General features: G+C 41.4%; 2 protein-coding genes across 6 annotated transcripts in view; one reads left to right on the forward strand and one right to left on the reverse strand.

Moving 5' to 3' along the window:
- The window catches only part of tsc2 (TSC complex subunit 2), a 30,595-nt gene extending 9,223 nt beyond the window's left edge, over positions 1 to 21,372 (reverse strand). For 2 of the 4 annotated variants that reach the window (XM_061049917.1, XM_061049901.1), the window contains exons 1-28: positions 17,620 to 17,766; positions 14,227 to 14,411; positions 14,041 to 14,127; positions 13,827 to 13,937; positions 13,598 to 13,745; positions 13,383 to 13,500; positions 13,244 to 13,292; positions 12,425 to 12,550; positions 12,266 to 12,339; positions 12,032 to 12,158; positions 11,207 to 11,350; positions 10,973 to 11,110; positions 10,761 to 10,864; positions 10,524 to 10,605; positions 10,236 to 10,391; positions 10,001 to 10,120; positions 8,898 to 9,020; positions 8,688 to 8,794; positions 8,401 to 8,566; positions 7,596 to 7,718; positions 7,352 to 7,486; positions 6,953 to 7,142; positions 6,709 to 6,802; positions 6,442 to 6,544; positions 5,544 to 5,638; positions 3,269 to 3,409; positions 651 to 812; positions 389 to 547 (exon numbers count right to left, since the gene is read on the reverse strand). In XM_061049917.1, coding sequence (XP_060905900.1) covers positions 389 to 547; positions 651 to 812; positions 3,269 to 3,409; positions 5,544 to 5,638; positions 6,442 to 6,544; positions 6,709 to 6,802; positions 6,953 to 7,142; positions 7,352 to 7,486; positions 7,596 to 7,718; positions 8,401 to 8,566; positions 8,688 to 8,794; positions 8,898 to 9,020; positions 10,001 to 10,120; positions 10,236 to 10,391; positions 10,524 to 10,605; positions 10,761 to 10,864; positions 10,973 to 11,110; positions 11,207 to 11,350; positions 12,032 to 12,158; positions 12,266 to 12,339; positions 12,425 to 12,550; positions 13,244 to 13,292; positions 13,383 to 13,500; positions 13,598 to 13,745; positions 13,827 to 13,937; positions 14,041 to 14,127; positions 14,227 to 14,361 — 3,317 coding nt within the window. In that variant the 5' untranslated portion in view covers positions 14,362 to 14,411; positions 17,620 to 17,766. Of the gene's footprint in view, positions 1 to 388; positions 548 to 650; positions 813 to 3,268; positions 3,410 to 5,543; positions 5,639 to 6,441; positions 6,545 to 6,708; positions 6,803 to 6,952; positions 7,143 to 7,351; positions 7,487 to 7,595; positions 7,719 to 8,400; positions 8,567 to 8,687; positions 8,795 to 8,897; positions 9,021 to 10,000; positions 10,121 to 10,235; positions 10,392 to 10,523; positions 10,606 to 10,760; positions 10,865 to 10,972; positions 11,111 to 11,206; positions 11,351 to 12,031; positions 12,159 to 12,265; positions 12,340 to 12,424; positions 12,551 to 13,243; positions 13,293 to 13,382; positions 13,501 to 13,597; positions 13,746 to 13,826; positions 13,938 to 14,040; positions 14,128 to 14,226; positions 14,412 to 17,619; positions 17,767 to 21,241 lie in introns of those variants that run through there. The other 2 variants (XM_061049910.1, XM_061049925.1) reach the window with 2 other exon arrangements.
- On the forward strand, positions 21,032 to 24,844 carry nthl1 (nth-like DNA glycosylase 1). Of its 2 annotated transcripts, none has more exons than XM_061049957.1 (6): positions 21,032 to 21,113; positions 22,335 to 22,603; positions 22,703 to 22,873; positions 22,992 to 23,151; positions 23,650 to 23,755; positions 24,009 to 24,844. In XM_061049957.1, exons 1-6 carry the CDS (start codon positions 21,059 to 21,061, stop codon positions 24,304 to 24,306), a joined length of 1,059 nt encoding a protein of 352 aa, XP_060905940.1. In that variant the 5' UTR covers positions 21,032 to 21,058; the 3' UTR covers positions 24,307 to 24,844. The 2 variants fall into 2 exon arrangements, with proteins under 2 accessions (XP_060905940.1, XP_060905933.1); XM_061049950.1 differs by having other exon boundaries at positions 21,050 to 21,348.
- Positions 24,845 to 25,348: the final 504 nt, after the last annotated feature.

Below are 25,348 nucleotides of genomic sequence, written 5' to 3' on the forward strand. Positions count from 1 at the left end.
AATTCTTAAACCAGCATGCCTACGTGCACAACTACAATAACAACATGTTGACGATTAGCAGGCTTAATGATCACTGGGTTAACATCATAACTAGCACTAACTCTCATTCAGGCTAACATGTAAAGAATATCATAAATGGATCCAGCTTTGGTTGTAAACTAAAAGCTTAACTGTTCACCGGATGATGAAGGTAAACAAAAAGTAATTTATCAAAATGTATCCTCTCATGACTGTAGCATTTTAACATCATTAAATCTATAAATAACTGTTGATGAATTTCAGGTTGAACTTGAGTGGTGGACCAATCAACGGAGACGAACATCGGCATGTGGCAAAAACTAGAAGGATTTTTTTTGTCATTTATTGTGTGTGTGTGAGCCTACATCACCTTGTCATTTCCCCTCCGCCTCCCAGCCGTTCGGCCATGTCCAGGCCCAGCAGCGCTTGGGTCCTGGCTCCACCGCTGGTTGTTATTGTCACCAGCTTGTTACCAACCAGCCAAGTCATACTGCGACCCCCTGCCAAAAGGAACTCTGCGATCGGAGACCTAATAGAAACAAATTCAATCATGACTCTCAATTCATTTCACATCACCGATGTCAAGTGCCAACTCCCCCACAAACAAAGACTGAAAACAAGTGATTGCCGACCTCTTGGGCAGAGCGGAGAAGTTGGAGAAGACGTATCGAGCCATCATGTCCAGACAGGTCTCCGTGAGCTCGAGGTGGACCGTCTTTAACCCCTCGTCTGCCTGAGTCACCGCGTTTTCATCAGCAGAGCCCAGGCTGCAGGTGGTGGTTGAGGTGTGCATCCTGCAGAAGGACACAGGGACGAGGATAAACAACGGAGAGATCGACAGAGCAGGAAGAGAGGCTCCAGATATATCTTAACATTTGATCAGTGCACACAAAGACATGCAGGCTCTGGTATGCATGCAAAGAGAAATGCTTGTTTAAAAAAATTACACAAACACAGCGATGTCCATCATGTTTCCGTCTATTTTTCATGCACTGCAAGCATTTATAGACACACACAGGCATTCATGTGTGAGTGCGTGAGTGTGTGTGTGTGTGTGCATGTATAAGCAAATGCACAAACAGATAATAGATGTTCTCTGAAGCACATAAACACAGACACACGCTGGGACGTGGTATAGGTTGTCTCATCAGCTGTGACACCACATTGCTTATTTCGCTTAAAGATAATCAGCTCTGTGTAGAGGGCAGAGGGGATCTATAGCATAACATGTTTTGGTATATAAAGTCAATCAAAGGATTGCAGAGAAAACAGCGGGTAGAAGCCTTGTTTGAGTAAACGTGATTCATCTCTGAGCTGCAGCCAAATCTCATTATTAGTATTCACCGCTGCGTGAGGAGCCGCTCTTTGTATCCAACAACAACCATCAGTGTCTGCTCTACAAGCAAATGAGATTAAAAGCCTTCTTGTTAAAAAGAAAACATCAGTCTCATTCAGGGCTGTGAAGATGTAGGTTTTGAATTCAGTCAAAATTAATCAAATGCTGGCTAGCTGCTGAGACACTCAAATTTGCGACTCAGAACATCAGTCCAACTGCGATGTCTGTTCAGCACAGAGGGGAGTCAACAAGGCAGACACGCTGTGTTCAAGACTCATCCTGAGAAAAACATTAGCAACCAAAAAGCTTAAATAAAGGAACACAAATCGAAACTAATGAGGCAGAAAAAAGAAAGAGCAATGAAAAAATGCTCTCGCTGGATCAATCATTCTTTTCTATGAAAAAAACAACGTTTCTAAGTGAAGAGGGCGGCGTTTCAGACATCAAGTAGTTTAAGATGTAACCTTAATAACGCCACAGTTGCATCTTCAATATAACATACTTCACATGAGTCCTGTTAGGATATGTTTATAAATGGTTGTTTGAATGTTGTTAAATTTGAAATCTATTGATATCGTCAGGAAGAGGATTTATTTAAGAGTTATGCAGATTGAAGTTCTGTCAGAAAGAATCAGAAGAAATCCAACTCAGACCAAGTCCCAGCGTTCACATGCACCAAAGTACTTACCATTCTTTGACCTCCGAACAACATGACCATGAAACACTCTGAAGCAGAGTGCTCTATTCTTCGAGTCAAACTGCTTTGTGTTTCTTTCAACTGAATGACATATTTCAAAAATAATGCTGCCTATTTTGAGAATGTATTTTCTATCAGTCGTTTCTGTAAAATCACATACGGTTACAGTTTTTTATTTCAAATGACAGTGCTTAAAAGTATTTTAAAAATCTAAATATCTAGTCATGCTGATCGAAGTCAAACAAATACTTTTTACTTAAATACTTAAAATTAAATTCAGTGTTTGTGAACGTCTAAGTTCTGGGCTTTACTCCCATCTGTCGGGCAGGGGGCGATGATACATGCATCACGGTGGCACAGCTGCCACATACAACTGCAATGTTAGATCTCACATTTGTCATTCACTTGAGCAGATCAGCCAAGCAGAGATAAGCAAAGACGTGTGAAGAAGGTAGGTCAAGTGTTTGTGTGTGTGTGAGGATACAAATCGTGTGAGTGTGCGATCAAACATTTAGAAGTTCATACCAGCCCAGCTAGTCCTAAAAATCCCATACTAGGAGATTGCCATGGTCATACTGTAGCATCACAGTGTGTGTTTGTGAATGGAGCAAAACATATTTAGAGCAAGCAGCCTGAGCAGTTGTGTTGCTGTTGTCCCTGTCACTGGGCGAGGACGCAGACGTGCCCTCCCCTCAGGAAGTGAGGCAGAGTTGTACGTTGTGATTGTTGCCAATCAGGATTAGATCCCATTACTTTAGACACTCATGCTTTGCACCCGTCCCTCCTGCCATTCATTTGTTGTTAGGCAAATTCAAAACCAGTCAGCGATACGCCCAGCAAAAACAAACCCAAACCAAAGACAAAATTAAATTAAATTAAAAAAGGACAGCAAACTCAGTGTTAGAACAAAACAAACAGAAACTAATCAAACATGTTTTCAGATGTCTTCTGCAAACATTTCATGCATAGGCAAACATAAAAAAAAAAACTAAAACAGCACACGTATGATTGCAGCCCAAAACAAACCAAAAAGGGGGCAACACACAAACCTTCTTCCAGCATGCACCACCCGCTCCAGGTTTCCAAATTAAAACACCCAACGCCCACCAAACGGACCCGCATGACAATGACCCTAACCCCATTAACCATCCCATGGAGGAAGCAACAAGTGTTTGGGTTGTTTGGTTGTTTGGTTACCCATAAGGCTCTTCTCTAACCTGCGAACCGCATGTTCCGAGACACTGATGCTGCGGGAGCGGAAAGCGTCCATGGCTGAGAGGTCCCTCAGCTCTTTAACTGGAGAGCTGCTGCTATTGGCTACAGCCGCTGCCGCCCTTGCCACTTTAGCTGCCCGCAGACTGGGCGGCGATGAAAACCCATGGCGAAGAGCGAGGGGAAAGGACCCGGGTTGGCAATGTGGTGGCAGTGGGCAGTAAGGGGGTGGGTCATCGTGAGGGTGGTGTGGTTTGGAAGTGTAGGGGGAGCGTGTGGTGTGTACAGGTAAACCAGGAGACAGCAGGGATTGTCACCCAAGCACCAGAGCAACACGAGCAGGTGACCGCAGGACACACGCCACGCAGGGGACAGAGGACAGGGTAACAAAGGTCAGGGGTCACAGGAGAAAGGAGAGGGGGGGCCAGGAGCGATGTAGGGAGTTTCCAGGATGACATGACCACCCCCCAAAACCACAACCACAACGCAGCACCCAATCGCAGGAGGCAGGGGAGGGGACAAATGAAGAATTGAAAGAAAAACAAAACAAGGTGAAAATTAACAGCAGTGAACACTATGAATCAGATCACAGGAGAGCGGAGGAAGAAAAAGAGGTAAACAAAAAAAAAAGATAAACATCAACTTAAAAAGGAAAAACAGACCAGCAGAGGGTAATATAGCTGTTTGCTACTCATAAAAGAAAATACACACAGAAAGTATTCAGGAGAGCAACAAAATAAACATTATTTCACACAGCAGGTACATCGTGAAGCCAAGGACTTGTACAGGAAGAGTAAAATAGTAGGGATGAACTCAGCACAGGCCTGAAATCATGGAAGTTAAAACACATGAAAAAAAGAAAACATACAACTGAAAAATGAAATGCCTCGTTACACCTGAAGGTTGGAGTATTGCAAGCACACACTTTATACTCTGGGATAGGAAATGAAGCACCGAATCAAACTAAGGGAGATCACACTTCATGGTATTTGTGGATTTTTGAGAGAGGGGGCTAACTATGAAAAAGGAATCCATCTGAGATAATTCACATTATATCTGACTTGCATTACTTCAACCGGACAGTAGGGGATGAGCAGCACAAGGACGGATTGCTGGATGACGGATGATAACACAAAAGATGGAACATTGAAATATGTGACCAGTAGAAACTGCTATGATTTGTTATAAAAGCTGTGACAAACAGCGAGGATGTTAGGAGGTATTCTGGAATAAAATCTAATGTTAGTGTTAGGGCGAGAAAGAGACTTAAGGGGTTACTTGATTTCCCTAAAACATATAGTCTATAATTTCTCAGCAGATAAGGAGTAGGAATTTAAATGTTAAAAGCTGCAATGAATATTGTGGCAAAACGAAAAGGGGAAAGCAAAGTCAGGGAACAGCCTACTTAGAGGGAGGGTATGGAGTGGTCTCAAAACATATTGGTAACTTTTTATTGTTATTTTGAAATACTTCCTTCACACTCTCTATAGTTATTTTTGAAGGGCTCCACACTTCACGGGGAAATTGGCAAAATCTCTTAATGACGCGGGGGAACAAAATGTGTGACACAGCCAACATCTGTGAAGGAAAGATTCAGACTCAGCCCTGTTAGGTCTGCTGAGTCACAGCCTCTGATCAGTGTCCTTACCTCTGTGATCACCCACATTATACGTTGAGCAGTGAAGACACAGACAACTGAGAAACATTCACATCATGTACAGATGAGAATGACGCCTGGCTGAGAAAAAGCATCCTTACACCTCTGTGTGAAAAAAACGTGTGTATTTCTCTTTTGCTGTATTTAAAGTCTGCTAGAACGATGGCTTTAAACGGTCGAGATGGCAACATGTGACAGGAGAACGCAAACAGCCTTTCCACATGCCATTTCTAATGATGTACCATTACCTAGATGCTTCAGGTTGTGGACAAAGACACAAGAACAGCCCTCTCTAATAACACAAACAATAAACCTCAGTTTCACTTAACTTAATTATATGATAGAGGTGTTCATGTTGTTTTGTCCACCACCCACTAAGTCAGTCGTATGAGTTTTGTGGCAAAACTGAAAACATTTATACGTGTAAAACGTTTAAACCATAGGTAAAAATGAACTAATGATCACCATGGCAACCTGAGAGGAGTCAATGTGACAATCACCCCACAGTACCAGTCATGCTGAGTCCCCCAGTTACATTGGCAACCCCAACCCTCTCACACATCAACGGCCACATGGTCAGTGTCCGGTGCTGGTCTGAGGTTGTGTGTGTACGGATGCTTTACCTCTTGGGCCGCTCGTTCAGGCTGGTGCTTCGGGCACGAAATGAACTTTGCTCGTGGCCGTCGTCGAATGGCAGCAGGGCGTTGGAACGCAATCCCTGAATAAAAAGAAGAGGGTATGACTTTAATGATAGAGATGCAAAACTGAAATAAAGATCAAGACGATACAGGATGAACGGCAGCTCATAAATACTACTAAGAAGGCTGTAACGGTAACTGAACGTTAAACTTTGATGCGATACTAGTAGAAATTTAACGATATCAATGACTGTTTTTAAACCACAACAACAAAGATAGACGCTCTAACACGCAAATCTTGTTTAGTTTCTGTTTTTTTTTAATGATGAAAATTTGCAAATGGTCTAAATTGCACAAAACCATGGGCTTTAGTTCTGTAATCAAAACGTGTGTTTTTGCTTATAATTGTCCCAATAAAAGGGTAAAAATAATACATCTCAACTGTTATTCATCATCCAGTTGAATCGCCCTCTGTCTTTTAATGGATCACAGCTTCTCTCTGTCTTGTGCTTGTGGCAGCTTTGAGTAAAAGATATGACTGGAGATCTGTATTTTTTTTACTCTTTTTGATACCATCCATCTTTGAAATGATGGAGATTGTATTGTTTGTTACCGTGTGTTTAAACACATGGTATTAAAGTTTTGAAGTGCAGAAAATGTTGCCAGCGTCAGACTATACTGGACACCAGTGAGTTTTGTTGACTAAAATTCTAAATTCTGCCATCGATGCCGCTTATAAGACAAAGAACTAGAATAAATAAATTCCAACATCACTCTTTTGTGTGTATGTTCAGTACAAAGTTACATTCTGGACACTGGTATGTTAAGTTATTGTTAAAATAGGAATAAAAAAGGCGAGTTCTAAAAGAATCCATGAGGGTACCTTTGTGATGTACTGAACAAAGTCTTTGCGAAAGGGGAGTCTGCAGCGTATGAACCACATTGCGATCACGTGGTGCGCCAGGGACACGATGTACTGGTTAAACCTGAAGTGAAGAAAGGTCAGTGTGTCCATATCATGATACATGTTTGTCAATCAATCAATCAATCTGTATTTGTATAGCGCCAGTTTATACCAAATGTTATCTCAAGACAATTTACAAAAGAGCCGGTAAAAGACCTCACTCTTTGTGTGTGTGCGAGCTCTTACTTTGAAGGGTTAGTGTAGGGAAGAGAGATGGCAAACACACTAACATACTGCTCAGCTACAAAGTTGGCATAGAGATGGGGTAGGCGCACCAGAGCTGTGAAAGAGAATGGAAAGAGAACATCATGAAAGCTTTCATTTTGTTCTCACACTGTGACAGTCCTGACTCACCTTGAACATTCAACAATGGGAAATAAAACTTTGAGAAAAGAATGAGCTTTTTAAAAAAAAAAGTTTAGGTGCTTACTGGACAGGAACTCGAGCATAGGAGATGCCATGGCAACGGTTGCAGAGATGTGGGTTAGCTTGACGATGAGAGCGGGGAGGAGCTTGATCATGATGTCGGGCATCTCCACGGTGCACATTGTGAGAGCCACCACACACTGCTTGGCACAGCGGTAAATGAGTCCGGTCTCGAGGCACTGAACCAGCTCTCTCTACAGAGAAAACAGGACCGTTACATCATTCCAGGCGTATGGTCTATTGGCATTGTAATGACTTTTATTTAAGTGTGTAATGGGTTGTTATTGCCCAAATGTGGCTCCTAACATCTGACTCCATATCAAGTAAACCCACCATGCAAACTTCAAACCATCCTAGAAACCAGAGCGTGCTGTCCATGATGGTCAACTCTTTGTTTTTTTACCTGTCTGGACTGCTCCAGGTAGTTATGATAGGAAGTGATCGCTGTGAGGACAGGAACCACGGCCAGCTGAACATCAGTGCGAGAGAACTGCTCGGGGGTCTTTTTCAGGCGCTCTGAGATCAATCGATCTGTCACCTAGAAGCACAAAAATATAATGAACTCACATATGTACACGTGTCGATTTGCATGTGTAGAGACTTCAGAGTTCTTTTAAGTTTAATGTCAGTGTCTTTCTTTGTCCTACCATGCAGCAGAGTGCAGAGCAGAGCTGATCCAAGCTACAAGGGGACGTGAGCAGCAGAACTTTGTACTGCAGCGTCCATGGCAGCTTTTCGAGTACCAGCTTCAGCACCTTCCAGTCTGTTTCCTGCAAGCATAAAGTACATATTGAACGTCTGTTAAAGGTCAAATATTATGCAAAATACACGTTACCATGTTTTTCTAACACAAATATGAGTCCCTAGTCTGTCTACAAACCCCCTAATTTTGAGAAAAGTCCATCCTCTCCATTTTTTGCCTGCTCCACTTTTCAGAAAATGTGTGCTCAAACAGGCCGTTTGCAGATTTTCCCTTTGCGACATCACAAAGGGCAGTAACTCCTCCCCCAGGTGGCTGACACTCCCACAGCTAGGTGTTTGTTCTGCCCTCTGAGTCTGCCTTCTCACCGTAAACTTGTCATGGTGCAAGAAACCCCAAGCCACCCAAGCCCTTGTAGAGGGGCGTGGTCAGACACAGCTCATTTACATTTAAAGGTACAGACACAGAAACAGCCTGTTCTGAACAGGGCCGAAATAAAGAGCTTTATAGACATGATCAAATACAGGATCAGAGTGGATTTTGCTTGATAAACTTGTTTTAGGGAGCTCTGAGACTTATTTAAACTTACTGAAAAGGAGGATAATATGTGACCTTTAAAAAAATCCCTGTTATCTATGTTTAAAGTGCAGATACATCGGGGAGCATTCGCAATAGGGTGTTTTTTACTCCTCAAAAAAATAGCAGACACAATTTCAAACACTTTGTTTGGTATAATAATTAAGTGTTTGTACCATCTTAAGGCACTGCAGGAGAACACTGAAGGCAGGTGCATAGGGCAGGTAGGCTGAGCGTATAGTGGCTGTTGAAGCAGAAGGAGCAGTGGGGGGAGCAGGGCTGCCAGCAGGAGGAGATGTTGAACCTGCAGGTTTCTTTTCACTCACACGCTTCTCAGGCTCCCTGAAACAACAAAAGACACAAGTAACTATTCTGTACACTTTATCTAACTGAATTGAAATAAGCAAAGCAGATGCAGGTAGGAGCTGTGGGGGGAAACAAAGTTGTGTGTGTGCTTCCTCACCCTGTGTCGCAGTAGCAATAAGGGCTGAACCTCATGGCCCTGTCTTTGTTGGGGACTCCGAGACGATGAAGAGAGTCTGCTCGCATCATCAGGAAGAAGTCAAACACCTAAAAGGAGCGAATAAATGTTTGAACAAAAGAGGTCCTCAGGCGTTTATGATGTAAATTAAGGAAGAGTTAGACGTATGGACAGAAAATGAACCGGTCCTACCTGCAGTCTAATACTGGAAGCAATAGCTGAACAGTACTTGTTCTTGTAGTGAAGCTGCAGATGACTGATCAGCAACTCATACACACGACTAGCGTGACTGGCTGGTAGGCTGTAAAGCTTACTCTGTCAGGAGAGAGGAGGATGGACGTTTATCAGCAGGTCCATTGCATTTCTCTTAAAAAAGCCTGTTGTCCTTCATTCCCCAAGAACATTATGATGGAAACCCAAAAGCACAAGTTCAAAAGTAAAACCCTAAAAGAAGTGGAGAATAATTTTTTCTGCTTTGTGTACAAAAATCACTGAAGATTTAACAGGATCAAAAAACAGTTATACATTTTGGTTTATATTTACTTATTCAGAAGACCAGTCAATAGATCAGGTATATTATTGTCTTTTTCACATCTTTAAACAGATTTCTATCAATAACTGATTGATGTGTTGTTTAAAATGCAGGGATAAAAACATATATCTCTCTCTCACAGTCTCTCTTTCCTCAGTGCCAACACAACAGTTATGCGGCACACTTTTTAGGGATGCATGTTGATCAGCTGTAACTGTTTCTGTCCTCTAAGTCTGACACATACACTGTAAATATGACTGGGTGAAGCCTGAGTGATGTCAGCCAGCTGTTCCTGCAGGGGGCTCCGGAGGATCATCGGCAGCAGTTGGAAATCCTGTCTCACCTTAACTTTCAGTCAGCCTAACGACAGGCTTAGAGCTGGAGCTGAGGCGGGTTTTAAGCCTCTTGACGAACCGTTACAATCGCGCCCACCTGTCAATCATGTCAGCTACGCATGTAACTATGGATAACACGAACTGGAGGATTTTGCACTTCCGCCTTGGCTTCATTTTTCAAGACCGGAGGTTGCCGCTTGGTCTGACATAACAAGCTGAGTGGAGCATAAGTTTTGTAGAGAGAATGGTTACCAGTCATGTTGGGTGCATCATTCGGTGGGAGGGGCTTAGCGGTGTGATACGAGGTAGCCGAGAGAGTATTTTCCAATAGAACGTTCATGCTGCTTACTGCCACGTAATCAATCCAATATCTAAAAATCTTTGATAAACCTCATTAAGATGAACCAGGCTCTCTTTAGTGTGTGTACCTGCAGGATTTCCAGCAGGCCCAGTATAGCAGTCCTGACGTCCTCCATGGGAGACTCGGCAGTGGGATCTCTTTCTGTAACCTCCAGGGGTCCTGGACACACCAGAGAGCGACTGGCCACCTACAAGGAGGGAAATAAATGTATCTCAACAGTGGACAAAACTTTTGTTTTGGGAGGTTAAAGAGGGACAACACCTGCCCCCCCACCCTGTGCTCGTCAGAATGCATTTCTTTACCCGCTCAATGATGTCCAACAGGCTGGTGAAGTGGTGCGTGTTGCAGCCCTCGGCGAGGTCCACCAGCAGCTGGGTAGCCTGTTTTCTGACCGCCAGATCCCGGTCTTCAGCTATCCCACTGAGCTGGGGGATCACTACCATTTCTATCAACTCATCCTTAAACACACCAAGGAGAAAAACCAGACATTTGGTTTCATATTGTGAAGTTGCACAGACAAAACTGCATCAGAACAATACCACATGAATCACAGTGTGTGGGTGTGTTTTCATGTGTGAGGGGGTGCAGACCTCATACAGCTGCCGGTTGGTACTGAGAACGAAGGACAGGATGTGAAGCACTTTAATCCTTATCACGCTGCGACTCTCGTTTCTTTCAGAGCAGAACAATAATAGAAGAGTAGAAAACAACAGATAAAAGTTGAAACAGGAATCGTGGTGATGATAACCAAAGCGAGACAGATAGTTCAAATGTGGTCACTGAATTTATTGATATTATCATCATTCTCTTTGTGTGCCTTCTTCTACCTGAAGAACTTCTCCATGAGGCGGTGAAGGCTCTGAATCCAGCCATCCTTGGCTGGCTGAATAGACTGAGCCCTGTACGAGATGAGGGTCAGCACTGACGCATCCTGTCACACATACACACATAAGATATTGAAAGAGGCAGCGGTGTGCAAGAGGCCGAAATCAAAACACTTTAAAGACAAAACACAGGATGGAGAATGAAAAGAGCTTACAGGTCTCTTGTCGGCACACTTCTCCACCAGACTGAAGAACTTCTCTGTAGAGCCATGGTAACCGTTCTGCTCGTACAGCTCCTCTACGGTGGTCAGCAGCTCGTAGACAATGGACTTCAACTCTGCACTTCCTATCATCTGTGAAAGGAACATGAGATAGGCTAAGTTGAAGTTCACTAAGTGCCTGATTGTGTGCACATGTGTGTGTGTGTGTGTGTGTGTGTGTGTGTGTACCTGGATCTGTTGCAGCAGTCGCTCTATGATTCCCAGCAGGATGTCCCAGGTGACCACCTGCAGCTCTTTACCGTACTTCTTTATCAGTCTTGTGATGGAGAGGACGATTTCATAGGACACCACCTCATTGGCACACGACATGGCCTGTGTGGAAGGGATGAGAAAGTATATCAGTATAAAACATATTCATTTAATTCATAGCATCAAGTTCAGACAGCCTGCTATTGAGTAATTATGTGTGTCAAACATGCATTACATTTGTTTATGTTCTTTATATAGATATATTATAACAACATGAAACATTAACTTTACCTGACAGCACATTCCTCCAGAGGAAGAATATTTATATATGGGGTGGCTGCACATTTTGAAAAATATATGACTATTTTATACAGATATTTTTGGCCTTTATTTGACCGGACAGGCATGAAATGTCACGTGAATAAGAAAATCCACAAAAAGATAATAAAAACTCATGAGACATTTCTCAGTGTCTCATGTCTCAAATTTTAGATCCTTTCAATTAAAAAAAAAAAGACCTGAAAGACATTTCAAGTCCTGACATTTAAAAAATCTAACCTGGGATTTTTTAAGATCTCTTAAAGGCTTTATATGCAATTTTTTGATCCAGCAGATGTCGCCCTTGAGCATCAGCATGAAACCAAAACAACTCGTGCTCGATGTTGTTACACCCATTGTAGACAGTCATGACTCACAGAGTTATTTTCAGAGGATATACTTGATTTCTATTACATTTAAGTCTGAAAAAAACAGCCTTTAAGGACCCTCAGGGACCCTGATTGACTTTATGTTCGTCTGTGTTACCTTGTAGAACGATGGCAGAACAAGTGTCGGTGTGTTTTTGAGGGCGGGCAGTCTGTGTGCACCCCAGAGTGCCATCCCAACAAAGAATACAGCTCCTCTCAACAGTGGAGCGTCCTCCATGTACACCCTGGTGGAGGTAGCAGGTAGTTAAAAAGGCATCACATCCCAGTCACAATAACATACGTTCATTAATGCAACACAGGCTCTGAATTAAACTTAAACCAGGGACAATACCTCTCCTCCATTATACGGCACATGGTGTAAATGGCACTGTGGCCGAGGTGAGTCCCCAACACCTTTCTCATCAACTGGAGAAACAAGAACAGCACATAGCAGAGAGTGGTTATCCTCTCAGATAAAAGAGAAACTGTGTGGATGTTTCGGTTATCTCACCTTCCAGCAGGATTCACAGAACTCCTTTACGTTGACCGTCCGACACAGCGTGATGATGAAGACTGTGAGAGAGTCTGAGGGCAGGCAGTTGTAACACACCACTGCATCCAGAACTTGGAGCGCCACCTAGACGTGTCATACAATCAAGACATGCAAGTAGAAAATAAAGAAGCAGATATCAACACAACTGTTTATTTGAGCTGAGACTGCAGACAGCTGAGACTTCATTATAATGAAACAGATTCAATAGTTTTATTTGTCACCTGCTCAGACAGACTGACTGTGTAATGACTGTTTCACAAGGCCATGAAATAAAACACTCAAGCATTACTCTCAGATACATCAATGTAGAAATGTGAAAATGAAAAAGAGAAAAATACATAAATGCACCAAAAAATGTTGTTTTTTTTTAAATACAGTGTAATGTATTGTTCAATTTCCACAGTCACAACAAAAGGAAAAGTACAGTGAATTACAAACCTCCTAAACAACACTGGGGGCGCTGATAGCCCAGTGATTAGTGTACGCAGGCAATGGTCCTGCAAGCGAGCGGCATGGGTTCAAATCTCACCTATGGCTCTTTTCCTGCATGTCACTCCCCACTCTCTTTGTCCCTGATTTCTAACGCTATCCACTGTCGTATCTCTCTAATGAAGGCATAAAAAGCCCCAAAAATAACATTTTAACAACACTGAAAATTCAGTATTTCAAAACCCAATCGTTAGAGAAACTACAATGTTTTGCTACTATGTTGTGTTGTGTTTCTTGGAAACCTTAGCAGTGACTGTTGCTAAAGTTTAACAGCAAGAAAAGACATACCTCGATATCTGTTGAAGAAGTCGTTCTGTTACACAGCAGACATATTTTCCTGCACACCAGAATAAGCATAATGCATGTTAATAGCATGTCCTGCATGTAAGAAGAATAGTGTTTCTATGTGTCTGTATTTCAGACTTACTGGACCATGACGGACACGTTTTGGTCCAGATAGCAGCTGTTAAACTTCACCAGATTTACAAGAACGTGAAGAAAATCGGAGGTGAGTCCGATGTCCATCCACAGGAGGACAAAGCGTGCTGGGGGAAAAAAACGAAAAATATCACCAGTGAATAGAGTGTGTTGTTATTACTAATGGGAAGTGGTGAAGCCGACAATGATGAAATGTAATGTTACCTATGTCCTCCTCCAGGTACGTTATGTCTTTTCCGTTCTCGGTTAGGGCTTTGAAGACTTCCAGCCTATCAGAAAGGTCCTCGTTGCACGGCTGGTAGTCTCGAATCACCCTAAAAAAGTAGGCTCTCAGAGGGCCGAGCCGCTCACCCTGCACATAAAGAAGTAAACAGAATGAATCAAACTTTGTTCACTCTCTGCGAGTGTCTGTGAGTGCACTGTGTTAAGTTACCTGTCCTTGTATTATCGCCCTCAGCAGCTGGAGGACAGCATGTCTGGCTTCAGGCGGTTGTTCCAGGGTCAGCATATCCTCAACAGCTTTCCATACCGCCTCCACTGCATGCTTTCAAAAACACACACACACACACATGCACACATACAGTTAGACAAACACAGTAAATTAAATCTACTGCTACGTCAACAATAACAAGCCAGAGCAGACTCACCTCCTCAAATTTTTTGGTTTTGGCGAGATCGCATACATGATTCATTGTGCGAACACGGTTCCCCAATCCGCAGTCCGGCTGGAGCTCCTGAAAAACATCACGGCCATGACACGATGCAAAACATGACAGAAAAATATATTTTAAATAAGGTACGTTTGAGTGAGTGTGTGAGTCTTTTCTGCACACCTTGATGATCTCAGTCGTGATTATAAACTCAGACAGTCTCGTGTCGCTCTGCTTCGTTGGTGGCCGAGGGGGTCCAAGCCCGAAAATGCCCTTGACTTTGTCCCTCAAGCTTTCCTTGCTCTGCTGCTTGTTCATTGCCAGACCTGGAGGAGTAAACTACTGCACAGGCTGGGACCGATCGCCACCTAGAAGAGAGTAACACGTGATAAGGCCAGAGGAGGAACTAATGGACAGAAGCCCTTTAGTTACAGGCCAGACAGAGCAGCAGAGACTCTCCAAATACGACTTCATTATTGACAGTAGGTTGGATGGCAATGCTAAACCCAGTTAACCTAATTTGCATTCAGCCATTAAAATGTATCTTTTTCTTTCTTTTTTTGAATAAACATTACCTGTGATTCAAATCTGAAAGACAGTTCTCACTCCACCTACAAAAACCATTTCAACAGTTTTCATAGAAACTTCATCTTTAGTAATGAGCTGAAGAACTGAACACACGCAAAGTAATAAATGTGGATTACCCGGAGTATGTGAGTGTCTGTTTCCAGGAGGACATAGAACCTGTGAAGCTAGGTTCATGTCTGGATGCAATTCCATCATTTTAAAAGAGCAATATGTAACTCTGACAACTAGCCTTTAAGAGCCCTGTCTCCCCCCGCCCCCCTCCTCTATAGAGTCCATTTGCACGCAGGTTGCCATATAGCGTACACTGCTTCAGCTTCAGTGTTTAGCCAGTTCGGCATCTGTCTTGAAGCTTTTCTGCGGAATAAGCTCTCATCGCTATAGTGGTTATAGGCAATGTTGAAGAAGTGAGTTTTGAGGGATTTCTTGAAGGAGGTGAGTGTGGGGGAGTCTCTGATGTTTTTTGGGAGTGAGTTCCAGAGGGTGGGAGCAGCAACAGAGAAAGCCCTGTCCCCCCAGGACCGATATTTATCTTAGTTTGAGCACATTTCTGCTCGTGGAGCTTATTAGAAACATGTCAAGGCTTGTCAATAGAAGTGATTCTACACGACTGTCTTTAGGTCGGGTAGAATCGGTTCTATCTGAACCAGTTCACTTTCCTGCTTCCATCGCTCCAAAATCTGCTGCTTTGCCATTTGCCTGTGCGGTTTTAAGGCACCCCCATACGTCCGTGTGCCTTAAAACCGCCTACCTTCTTTTGTCAAAACAAAAACAAACCATTCTGGACTGGAATTGAAACTAATGAAAAGGACATGCTGGTTTCTGCATTGTTGTCAGAGAAGCCAGCACTTCAATATAGCATGTTTCCTTAACGTCAGATGATGCAGTAAGGTCATTTTATCATTAATCCAGTCGACATCTTACATTTTGGCTTTGCAATTACTCTTTTGCTAATGTGGAGTCGTAAAACGGATGTTAGTGAAGTTAAATTCTTATCCATGAGGAAATATGACTTTCTATTAATGATTGATTTATGGCATTTGCACTTTTGTCTCCCACCTCATTCCGTTACCCTTTGATGGTCTGATGCTTTTTAGACTGCATAATGAAACTTCAGGGTCTACCCAGACAAGCATGTTTAATGAACCTGTAAACGTGTGGCATTTCAGATGGTTTAACACTTTGATAAGAGTGTGTGTTCTTACTCATGCCAGGGAGGTCAAGTTATCTGTGCTTATTTTTTGTTTGTCAGCAGGATTATAGTGAAACAAACGACTGAGCTGATTTTCAGGGAACTTAATGGAAATGTTTCTCCCCCACAGAGATCACAGAAATGTATCTTTGAGGATGTGTTCTGTCCCAGGCTGAGCAGTCATAGTAAGACTGCACAACTAATCAATATTTAACAAGAAATAACCATATGCAATAAACAGATTGCGATTTAAAAAAAAATGTTAACAAGCAATGCTGTTAACTACTGTTTTGGATGAAAACCTGAGCATGATGTTCATGCTTTCAAACCATCATTTCTGAAGCAGTCCGATGAAGCTTGAGCTAGCTCTCAGCTTCCCTCAGATTAACTGGTGCCAATTCAGAGGTGAAATCAACTGCTTAGAAATACGCTTCAAAAAGTTATTTTGAAAACATAAAAAACAGAGGATACACATTAAAGTAGTGTGTTGCACTGTGATATAGAGCAATGTTATCACACCCTGCATGTTTTTCTCATATCGTGCAGGCCTGATGTGTAGATCTCATATAATAAATTCTCATTCTGGGGTTGCATGTTATTGTGCTGTATAAAAAGTCGTTTTGGGCAGTCAGTCTTTTCTTATCGAGCAGCGCATACTTGGAATACTATACCCAGAACTAAGGAACATCACATCTCTGAAATCTTTTCTAAATCTATAAAACAATGGCTATTCAAAAATCAGACATGCTGCCATAATCTGGATTAATGTACTTTGTCTTTACTTGTAGTCTGTGCGCTCCTTGTCTGTGTTTATACTGTATATGCTCCTTGTCTGTGTTTATACTGTATATGCTCCTTGTCTGTGTTTATACTGTATATGCTCCTTGTCTGTGCTTAAGTCCTCATGTATTTAAATGTGCTATATGTTACACATTTTAATTTTATGTCTGTGTGCTGCTTTATCAATAGCTTCCATGCGTATATGTTGTGTTTTAACTAACACTTGTGTTGTTTTATTTGTTATGCTTATGTGTTCTTGTGTCTATGTTTTTTGTGCTGCATTTTCCTGTATGCTTTTTAATGTTTTCTACAATGTCACCAACCTGCCAGGGACTGCAGATGAAAATGAGCCTGCATGGCTAAATCTGGCACATTTACATGTGTGACTTTGTTGCTCTTGTTCATTAATGTGCGTTGTCCCTTTTAAATAAAGAAATCTAGCAAATCTAACCCTGTTTGTTGGTGGCAGCATTAAACTCCCTTTAAACTGTCAACATCAAAAGCTTATTGAACTATAACGTGGCTGAATGTAGAAACCACCAGAGGGAAATGATTAAATAGGTTTTTAATTTAATTGGGAGAAAGAGATCGCGTGAAACTCTTTTCTTATAGGCAGCCATGTGTGAAATGTGCAGTCTGTCAATGTGTTAACACGGTGGGACAGGTTTGGAGAATTTGTTGTCATGTGGACTTGTGAGGGGAGGGGAGGGGGAGCAGACAGACAACGACTGTACTGTTTCAGTTCATCAACAACAACAACAACAACAACAACAACAACAACAACAACAACAACAACAACAACAACAACATCACGAGGTAGCTTTCAATCACAGCCAGTAATACATGTGAACTTTCTACAACAAACTTTGGTTTAATCCAGTGATAGACAACAACAACTGACCCGTTAGCTACACTTTTCACTGCCTGCTATGGGTTAGCATTTCTCTGTGGTGTTCAAGGTCTGGTAGCTAAAAGACAAAATCCACCACCTCCTCCAGCTTCCTCCACCTTCTCCTCACCTTGTCTGGGGCTGAGTCACTTTCGGTTTCATTCAGTCGTGTCCATGCATTGATATAACTCTGTATTTGCTGCCTTTCTCACCCGAGCTCAGTCATCGACTCCTCAACCGGATGTCACAGTAATGCTCTGACAGGGGCACTTCCTACAAAAACACGTTTGGTGTACTTACTGACGGGAAATGTAGTTCTCAGCCAGCTATCTGAACTACAGTAGAGCCAATTCGTTACAAAAGTCTGGGACTATATAACAGCACACATTAGAAGCACTACATTTTTTTGCAAACTGTTCAATTTCCTAATCCAGCCGTCTAATAGTTTAACACATTGACACGATATGTCAACTTTACCCCGCAATGTACTCAGCTAGCTAAACATGCTAACGATTCAGAAGTTGGTTCCTTGTTGGAGTCACAAGTTGTAGTGCCGCCAGGCTGCCTGTGAGATATGAGGGACAAAACATGACTAAAGTATAAATAAATAAATGAATGTTGGGAGAAATGCATATAATAATGTATAAATAATTAAATAAATGCATAAATAAATAAATATATATAAATAAATGCAACAATTCATATAAAATGAATATATAAATAAATATATTCATATATTTATTTATGTATTTCTGTGTCCATGTACAAGGAAAAGTAAATATGTAAATTAAATGGGCCGTCCTGACATTACTGAAGTAGGATCAATTTTGAAAAACAGACAGAAGCAAATTTACATGTATAGATATATATATATACTTTTCCTCTTAGGACCTGGACACAGAAATAAATAGATATGTAAATGTAAAAATACGGAAATAAATGAATAACTCAATTAATGTGGAAATGTATGCATTGATACATATATAACTGTAGAAATACGCTAATAACTGAATAAATACATGTAAAAATATATAAATAGCCTTTTTCATTAACAAAGTGTATTTATTATTTATTCATTGATGTATTGTTTTCAGCATTTATATATTTATTGATGCATTTATTTAATTATTTATTTATTTATACATTATTGTATGCATTTCTCCCAACATTTATTTATTTATTTATTCTTTAGTCATTTTTTGTCCCTCACAGTGAGCGGAGCTTTCTGATCACTGCATTGCTTTGAAGGACGCAGTTTGATCTCTAATAAATAATCTAACAAGGAGTATGGCTGATACCAAATCGATATTTGATCACTTGTATAATTTAGACAACATCTTTTGAACTCATCCATACATTTTACCCAGCTAAAGAGTATCTTAAGAACATAAAATTGTAATTTTTGTAATGAATGTCCTGAAATTGTTGCGCTGGTATTGCCCAACTGTAAAGGCAAAATCTTTGGATTATAATGACCAAATTTCACATACATTAATCTTAATTCACAGGTTAAGAAAACGTGCTTCATTGCAGTTGAAACAATACATTCATTCAATTCAGTGGAAAGCAATAATAACTGTAACAATAGGAACTATTGTTCTGATGTAAGAAGACTGCTAAGAAACTAATGCTCAAAGCCAAAGCTGCTGGTCAGGACCCCCTATCTTGCAATTCTAGACCATCGCAACACACCATCGCAGGGCCACCAACACTTCTTCCCACAAAACCAAGTCTTCTTAAGCCAAAAGTCACACGGGCACATCAGGACCAGAAAAACAAACAACGTCGCCAATGTGCCTACTATAACAGGTCAGCCAGAGATCTAGAAACGCTTGATACAGGGGACTTAGTGAAAATACAGCCACTTAACCCCCACACTGTCTGGAGAGCTGGCAGGATACAAAGACAGATTGATGCGACATCCTGTGAGGTCCAGTTGGACTCAGGTGGTGTTGTAAAGAGAAATAGGAGACACCTGAGATGCGCTCAAGGGACAAACCTGGATGATCTCATTGACAAGGATACTGCTGACCCCTGTCACTCAGAGACCGATCCTCCACACATCGTGTCTGAAGGAGCCTCAGACAATGAACCTGGCAACACACCAGTCACTACTAGATCTGGTCGCACAGTTGTGAAACCACAACGCTACAAAGACTTTATGACGTAGCCAAAGGGAAAAAAAAGAAAAAAAGGGGAGTGAGAGAAATAAATGCACTTAAGTTGATGTGATGTTATGCTAAGTTTCTGCATTTTTTGCAATGTTATGAGATGAATGCACTAAAGTTTTAGAAATGTTGATAGGTTTGGACAAAGAAAAGCTTAAACAAATATGTGTTAGGTTCAGAAAATAAATGCTAATCCGTACGATGCCTTAGTTTAGAAAACTGTTCAAACATACTTCAGATTCATGTATGTTAACTTGAAAGAGGCAACTTTACGTTACTTCAGTACATATATTATTGCTGCCAAAGAAATGTAAACAGTTAAAAGTTGAACTGTTGAGTTGTATATGTATGATATACAGAATGTGGAAAATCCAACTGTTCAAAAGAGAAAGGATGTAACAATAGGAACTATTGTTCTGAAGAAGCAACACGGACGTTTTAGGGTGTAACACAGACGGAGAGCTGCATGTCACACAGGTTGAATGTAGAGTTTCATTAAACTTGAATACCCAGTTGGGTAGAAACAGATATTCTGTGTCTTTTGAGTACATAAAGAATATAACAATAACTGTAACAGCTCGTAATGTGTTTAAAATCTTTACATAGAATTTGAACACCCACCCCAGCATAAACTATCTATTATGAATAAAGAAAATACAAACATAACAAAGCGTAGGGTCAAGACCGAGTGTGGAAGTGTATTAAGATGGGCTAACTTTTGTTGTGGTTCAGTTTTATTTAAATAAAAATCGATTGATAAAGGTATAGGTGATCTGAAAGGTTTTGATCTCATATAAATCTCTAATTAACTGGAATAAATCCAGTTCTATAAATAATAATATATTGCACTGTGTCATTGTATTCCTCTTTAAAAAAAAAAAAAGTATTTCAAGTTGTAAGAACAGAGTTATTTACTTAATTTCAATGTCAAACTTAGTAATTCAATCTAGAATTTAAAATTCAAGACACTGCATAGATTTTGTTCAAAATTTTTAATTAAAGTGTATTTTTGTTATTCCCATGGATCGATTTCCTCCTTTTTTTTAAACTTAGCAGCACACACAATGAGCTTCACAGGAAAACCTCAGGCAGATAGTTGAAAAAATGTATTTAAAAAAATTAAACTTTGTATCATATTTCTGTTATTTATCCATATCATTTTTTTGTGTTGCCAAACGTTCCCAAATGAATGTTTCGGTTTCTCATAGGTAAACTTTTCATGTGTATGAATATGGTTAATGCTATATAATATTTTGATAACGTCGACAGCATAAATCAGTTGTTGCCTTTCTTAAAGTGTAAATTACATTATTTAATAAAAATTTAAAAAAATCACTATAATAACGATTTATTTACGAAAGTCTTTCGCCCCCTCGTGGCAACTATCGGCCTTACTGACGAATGAGAAACCAACTTCAGCTTCAACTCAATGCCTCAGTTCCGCTGCTGCACGAGGGTATGTCATTTAGTCCACTGTTTTGTAATGTCTTCTCCTTATTTCATGCAAAGCATGTCTGTCACCACTCGGCTCGGGACCAAAAATACCGGCTGCACATCTGCAGCAACTCTGAAGTCCAAACTCACCCGCAGGAGAAGATATGTTGATCCAGTTTCCTCCGTGGCAGTGAAAGTGGAGGAGGAGGAGGCGATGGTCTCTGTGCAAAGACCCTCCTCGGCTCCCTTATCAACGGGTAATGTTTATGTTTGACTACTCGCTGAAAACAGAACATTAGAGTATTACATCTGTATTCATTGAACCATCTCTTAGCAGACTGCCGTGCTGAAGCTGAGGGAAGACTTTGTTGTTCTGACTCATTCACCCTTTGGACTCTTGCATAGTGATTGATTTCGCATTCGCAGATATAAGAGTAGATCTGATAGAGACAACCTGCCTCCAAGGCTGCTGCAGGCTGGACACAAAGTCTCATCTAACGACCCCATTAAGACGACATGCAGACTTTATGTGTCCTGCAGGGGTCTGAGTAATAGAAAATAAACATTATGACACTGCACTAGTTTCTATTTCATATGACTATCATGTTATTGTTTATTTTTCCAAACTACCAGATACCTTTAACCTCAAGCTAAAATGTTTGCAAACAACTGTCTCAGACATATGGAGTGCCTCTGGGTTTGTGGCTATTGGAAAGATCCCGTATGCTTGACTGTGACCATGCGCAATCCACAAAGAGAGGTCCATTAAGAGATGTTTTCAGAGATTGTTGTGGAAGGTGTGTGGGAACTTTTGGTTTGTGTGTTTTTTTCCCACCCCCCCATGTAGACAAAGTGGTACGTCTCCATGTCTTCGCCGATCTTGTCTTACACATGAATAAGGACTGTTTTGGACTGTCAAATGTATCACTCACAGTTCATTTTTGGTCATGGGAAATGTGTCAAAACACCGACACCTACCCTGTGGCAGCGGTTTCAAGCATTAAAAATGTCATGTCTTTAAATCTTACCGCTGATGGTCTCGTTTGCTTTTAAATGTCATTTAGAGTCATCAGTATTCATTTCAGTCTGGTTCCTAACCAGTTAAAAACTCCTCACATGAGCTTTAACTTACCTGCTCACAGCTCTGTCTCATTACAACCGATGGCATTCTTTAGAAAGTATAGATTGATCCAGGCCTTATCGTTTATAAACTGGCTGTTCCATCTCTTCTGTGCCCTTTAAGTTGGTAGCCTTGAACTCCACCCCCACGGCACGTCCCATCTAAAATCCGAGACGGTCACCTTACCGCTGTCTTCCCACAGCCGCAGGAGGAGGCAGCTAAAGGTGGAATATGACAAAGATGGAGGTGTTACACCGATGAAGACGGAGCACTGGGAACCTCCAGACTGGAAGAAACAGCTGGGACACATCCGGGAGATGAGGAGCGGCCGTGATGCACCCGTAGATAACATGGGAGCAGAGAAATGCTACGACACAGAGGCTCCTGCAAGTGTAGGTGTGGTTTTGATTTTTTTTTTTGAGGTCTACATAACTCAGCGGTTTCATATCAAATTATTCTTTGTTCTTCTGTTCTCCTTTCTATGGGCACAGGTAAGACGCTTCCAGGTGTTGGTTTCTCTCATGCTGTCCAGTCAGACCAGAGATCAGGTGACAGCAGCAGCGATGCAGAAGCTTCGAGCTCACGGCTGCAGTGTAGAAAATCTGCTCGCTACTGATGATGAAACACTGGGGAAACTCATCTACCCAGTCGGCTTCTGGAGGGTAATACAGAAGTCTTGTTGGTAATATATTTAGGGAGCGATGCTTCTATCTTCTCACCCTGCTCCGTTTGATTGGTCTGGCATTTAATTCAATATTTTCCCAACCCGCCCTTCTGCAGACTAAGGTGAAGTATCTGAAGCTGACATCGGCCATGCTGCAGAAAGAGTTTGGAGGGGACATCCCAGACAGTGTGGAGGGGCTGGTCCGCCTACCAGGAGTCGGACCGAAGATGGCTCACTTGGCTATGGACATCGCCTGGGACAAGGTGTCCGGCATTGGTGGGTACAAAATTCTTGAGCTCTATAAGATGTAATCCACCAAATGAGTTCTGCCTAACAGAGCAGCTTGAATTAAGGTTGTAAACATTTGCGATACTTTTCAGTGCAACGTGCTACAGGATACAAGGATACAGTAGCTGTTATGTGAATGATCGTACTGAAGCTTAAAAACTTTGGATCTTCAGTCATAAATTTGACCCAAAGCTGCCACGAGAGAAAGAGAAAGAGAGAGAGAGAGAGCAGCTGTGGTTCATATTCAATGGTCGGTTCTACTGAATAATGGGGGATAATTGATGTGGAATATCTTAAAATGGGTCTATAACCTATTTTTTGGGGACAACTAAAGCCTCGGTCTTAATTGCACAAAAACATTGGCTCCCATTAGGAATAAGAAATTAAAGCTCCTATGAGGGACTTCTTGTTGTGTTGACTTTGAACAAGGTGCAGTGGTTAGCGTTATTGCCTAGCATTAATTGCAGATTGATTGTTTTTATTTAGGAGTGGACACACATGTGCATCGCATCTCTAATAGGCTGGGCTGGCTAAAGAAACCAACCAAGAACCCAGAGGAAACACGCAAGGCCCTGGAGGAGTGGTTACCAAGGTAACGGCATGATTAATTCACTGCCGACCCGTACATCCAGATTAGCACAGATCAACAAATATACAGAAATCAGAGTCACTGGAGTTGACCTAGATGCATACAGAACATCAGATGTAACTGTATTGACACCATAGAATATGAAAAGGTAAGTTAAAGTCTCTAGATGTTCTTAAATTAAAAAAAAAAGGGGGGGGGGGGCAGTTAATGCAGGTTGAAAGAAAGTTTCAAATGCTCTGCTCACACTTTGTTGCAGGGAGCTGTGGAGTGAAATCAACTGGCTGCTTGTGGGTTTCGGACAGCAGGTTTGTCTCCCCGTCAACCCGCTCTGCTCCATGTGTCTGAACCAGCACAGCTGTCCATCTGCCTTTAAGAACTCTCCAACTAAGAAGCCCAAAACTGGATCCCCTAAGTCTCCAAATCCAACATCCTCCTTGAAAATAAAAGTTGAACATGAATCTGCTGTCAAAGAGGAGGGGACAAAGACTGAGCGTCTCTTCACACCCGTTTCACCCGCCACACAGAAAAAGAAGGCAAAAAGAAAAGTTAGTTAAAGGAGCAATGTGTAACTCTGCGGTCAAAATGGATACTGCAGTCTAAATTCATAACATTGGAGAGAGCTGTGTCCCCCCCGCCCCTTCCTCTCTTGAGTCGATTGCACATTGCAGGTTGCCATGTCGTGAACACTGAAGCTGCAGTGTTTAGCCAGCTCTGCATTGGTCTTGAAACCTTCCTGCGTTCTGCAGAAGCTTTTTAGGTCGAGTAGAAACAGTTCTATCTGAATCAGTTCGCCTCATTTTTCATTTTATTCAGTAGATGTCGTACAGATTGCTCCTTTAAGTTGTCATACGTTTTGAGCTGTGCACAAGTATAAGACAAGAGGACTCGCACACACACAAACTTAAAACATGTGACTAAGCTAAACAACAGTTACCGTGTGGTTCAGAACTGTTGATATTTGTCATGTTTATTTGAAGTTTGCGTTGGACACTAAAATAATATATTTCACTTTTTATATGAGATGTAATATTTTTGTACTGTTTGTCCTATGATCTTTATTACTTAATAAAGAAAATATGTACTGAAACTGGATGTGAAGGTGGGTTTAAAGTGACTTTGCCTGATATTTAATGAAAAATTTAGACCACAGACTTAAAAATGATATTACCATAAAACTTGAAATAATAAAGGCCCATCCCAAATAAAAGCTCAGTCCCTTATTTTCTAGTCTGGTGTCGCCGCACATTTAGAAAAGGCGGGTCACAATTAGAGGCCGCTGTGCACTAAGTGTTGAAATAGATTGAAGATCAAGGAGAAAAGGCAAGACAGTGTTTGAAAGATTTCAGGAATTTCTCAGTAAGGAGGTAGTGGGCCTGAGGCTATAGACCATCTGTGAACCACTGGCCTAAATCACACAATAAGTAAGCCGAGAGAAGTCATTGTTTGCATTCACTACATTGTCACAGTAACAGAATTTTGAAAAAACACAAATATAAACATTTTTTCTTTGTGATCATTAAGATGTCTAACATGAGGGAAATAACCCAAAAATCACTCATGTTTATAGAAGTCTTGATTTATTACAACATGATTGGG

This window comes from Labrus mixtus, chromosome 2, assembly GCF_963584025.1.
Source record: "Labrus mixtus chromosome 2, fLabMix1.1, whole genome shotgun sequence".
Taxonomy (NCBI): Eukaryota; Metazoa; Chordata; class Actinopteri; order Labriformes; family Labridae; genus Labrus; species Labrus mixtus.

What these genes read in the sequence shown, in the direction of transcription:
- nthl1 (XM_061049950.1), top strand. Translation starts at nt 21,087, where the DNA reads ATGCCTCAGTTCCGCTGCTGCACGAGGGTATGTCATTTAGTCCACTGT. An exon ending in CTCGGCTCCCTTATCAACGG is followed by an intron (nt 21,349 to 22,334) that starts GTAATGTTTATG and finishes GTGCCCTTTAAG; the next exon opens with TTGGTAGCCTTGAACTCCAC. An exon ending in ACACAGAGGCTCCTGCAAGT is followed by an intron (nt 22,604 to 22,702) that starts GTAGGTGTGGTT and finishes CTATGGGCACAG; the next exon opens with GTAAGACGCTTCCAGGTGTT.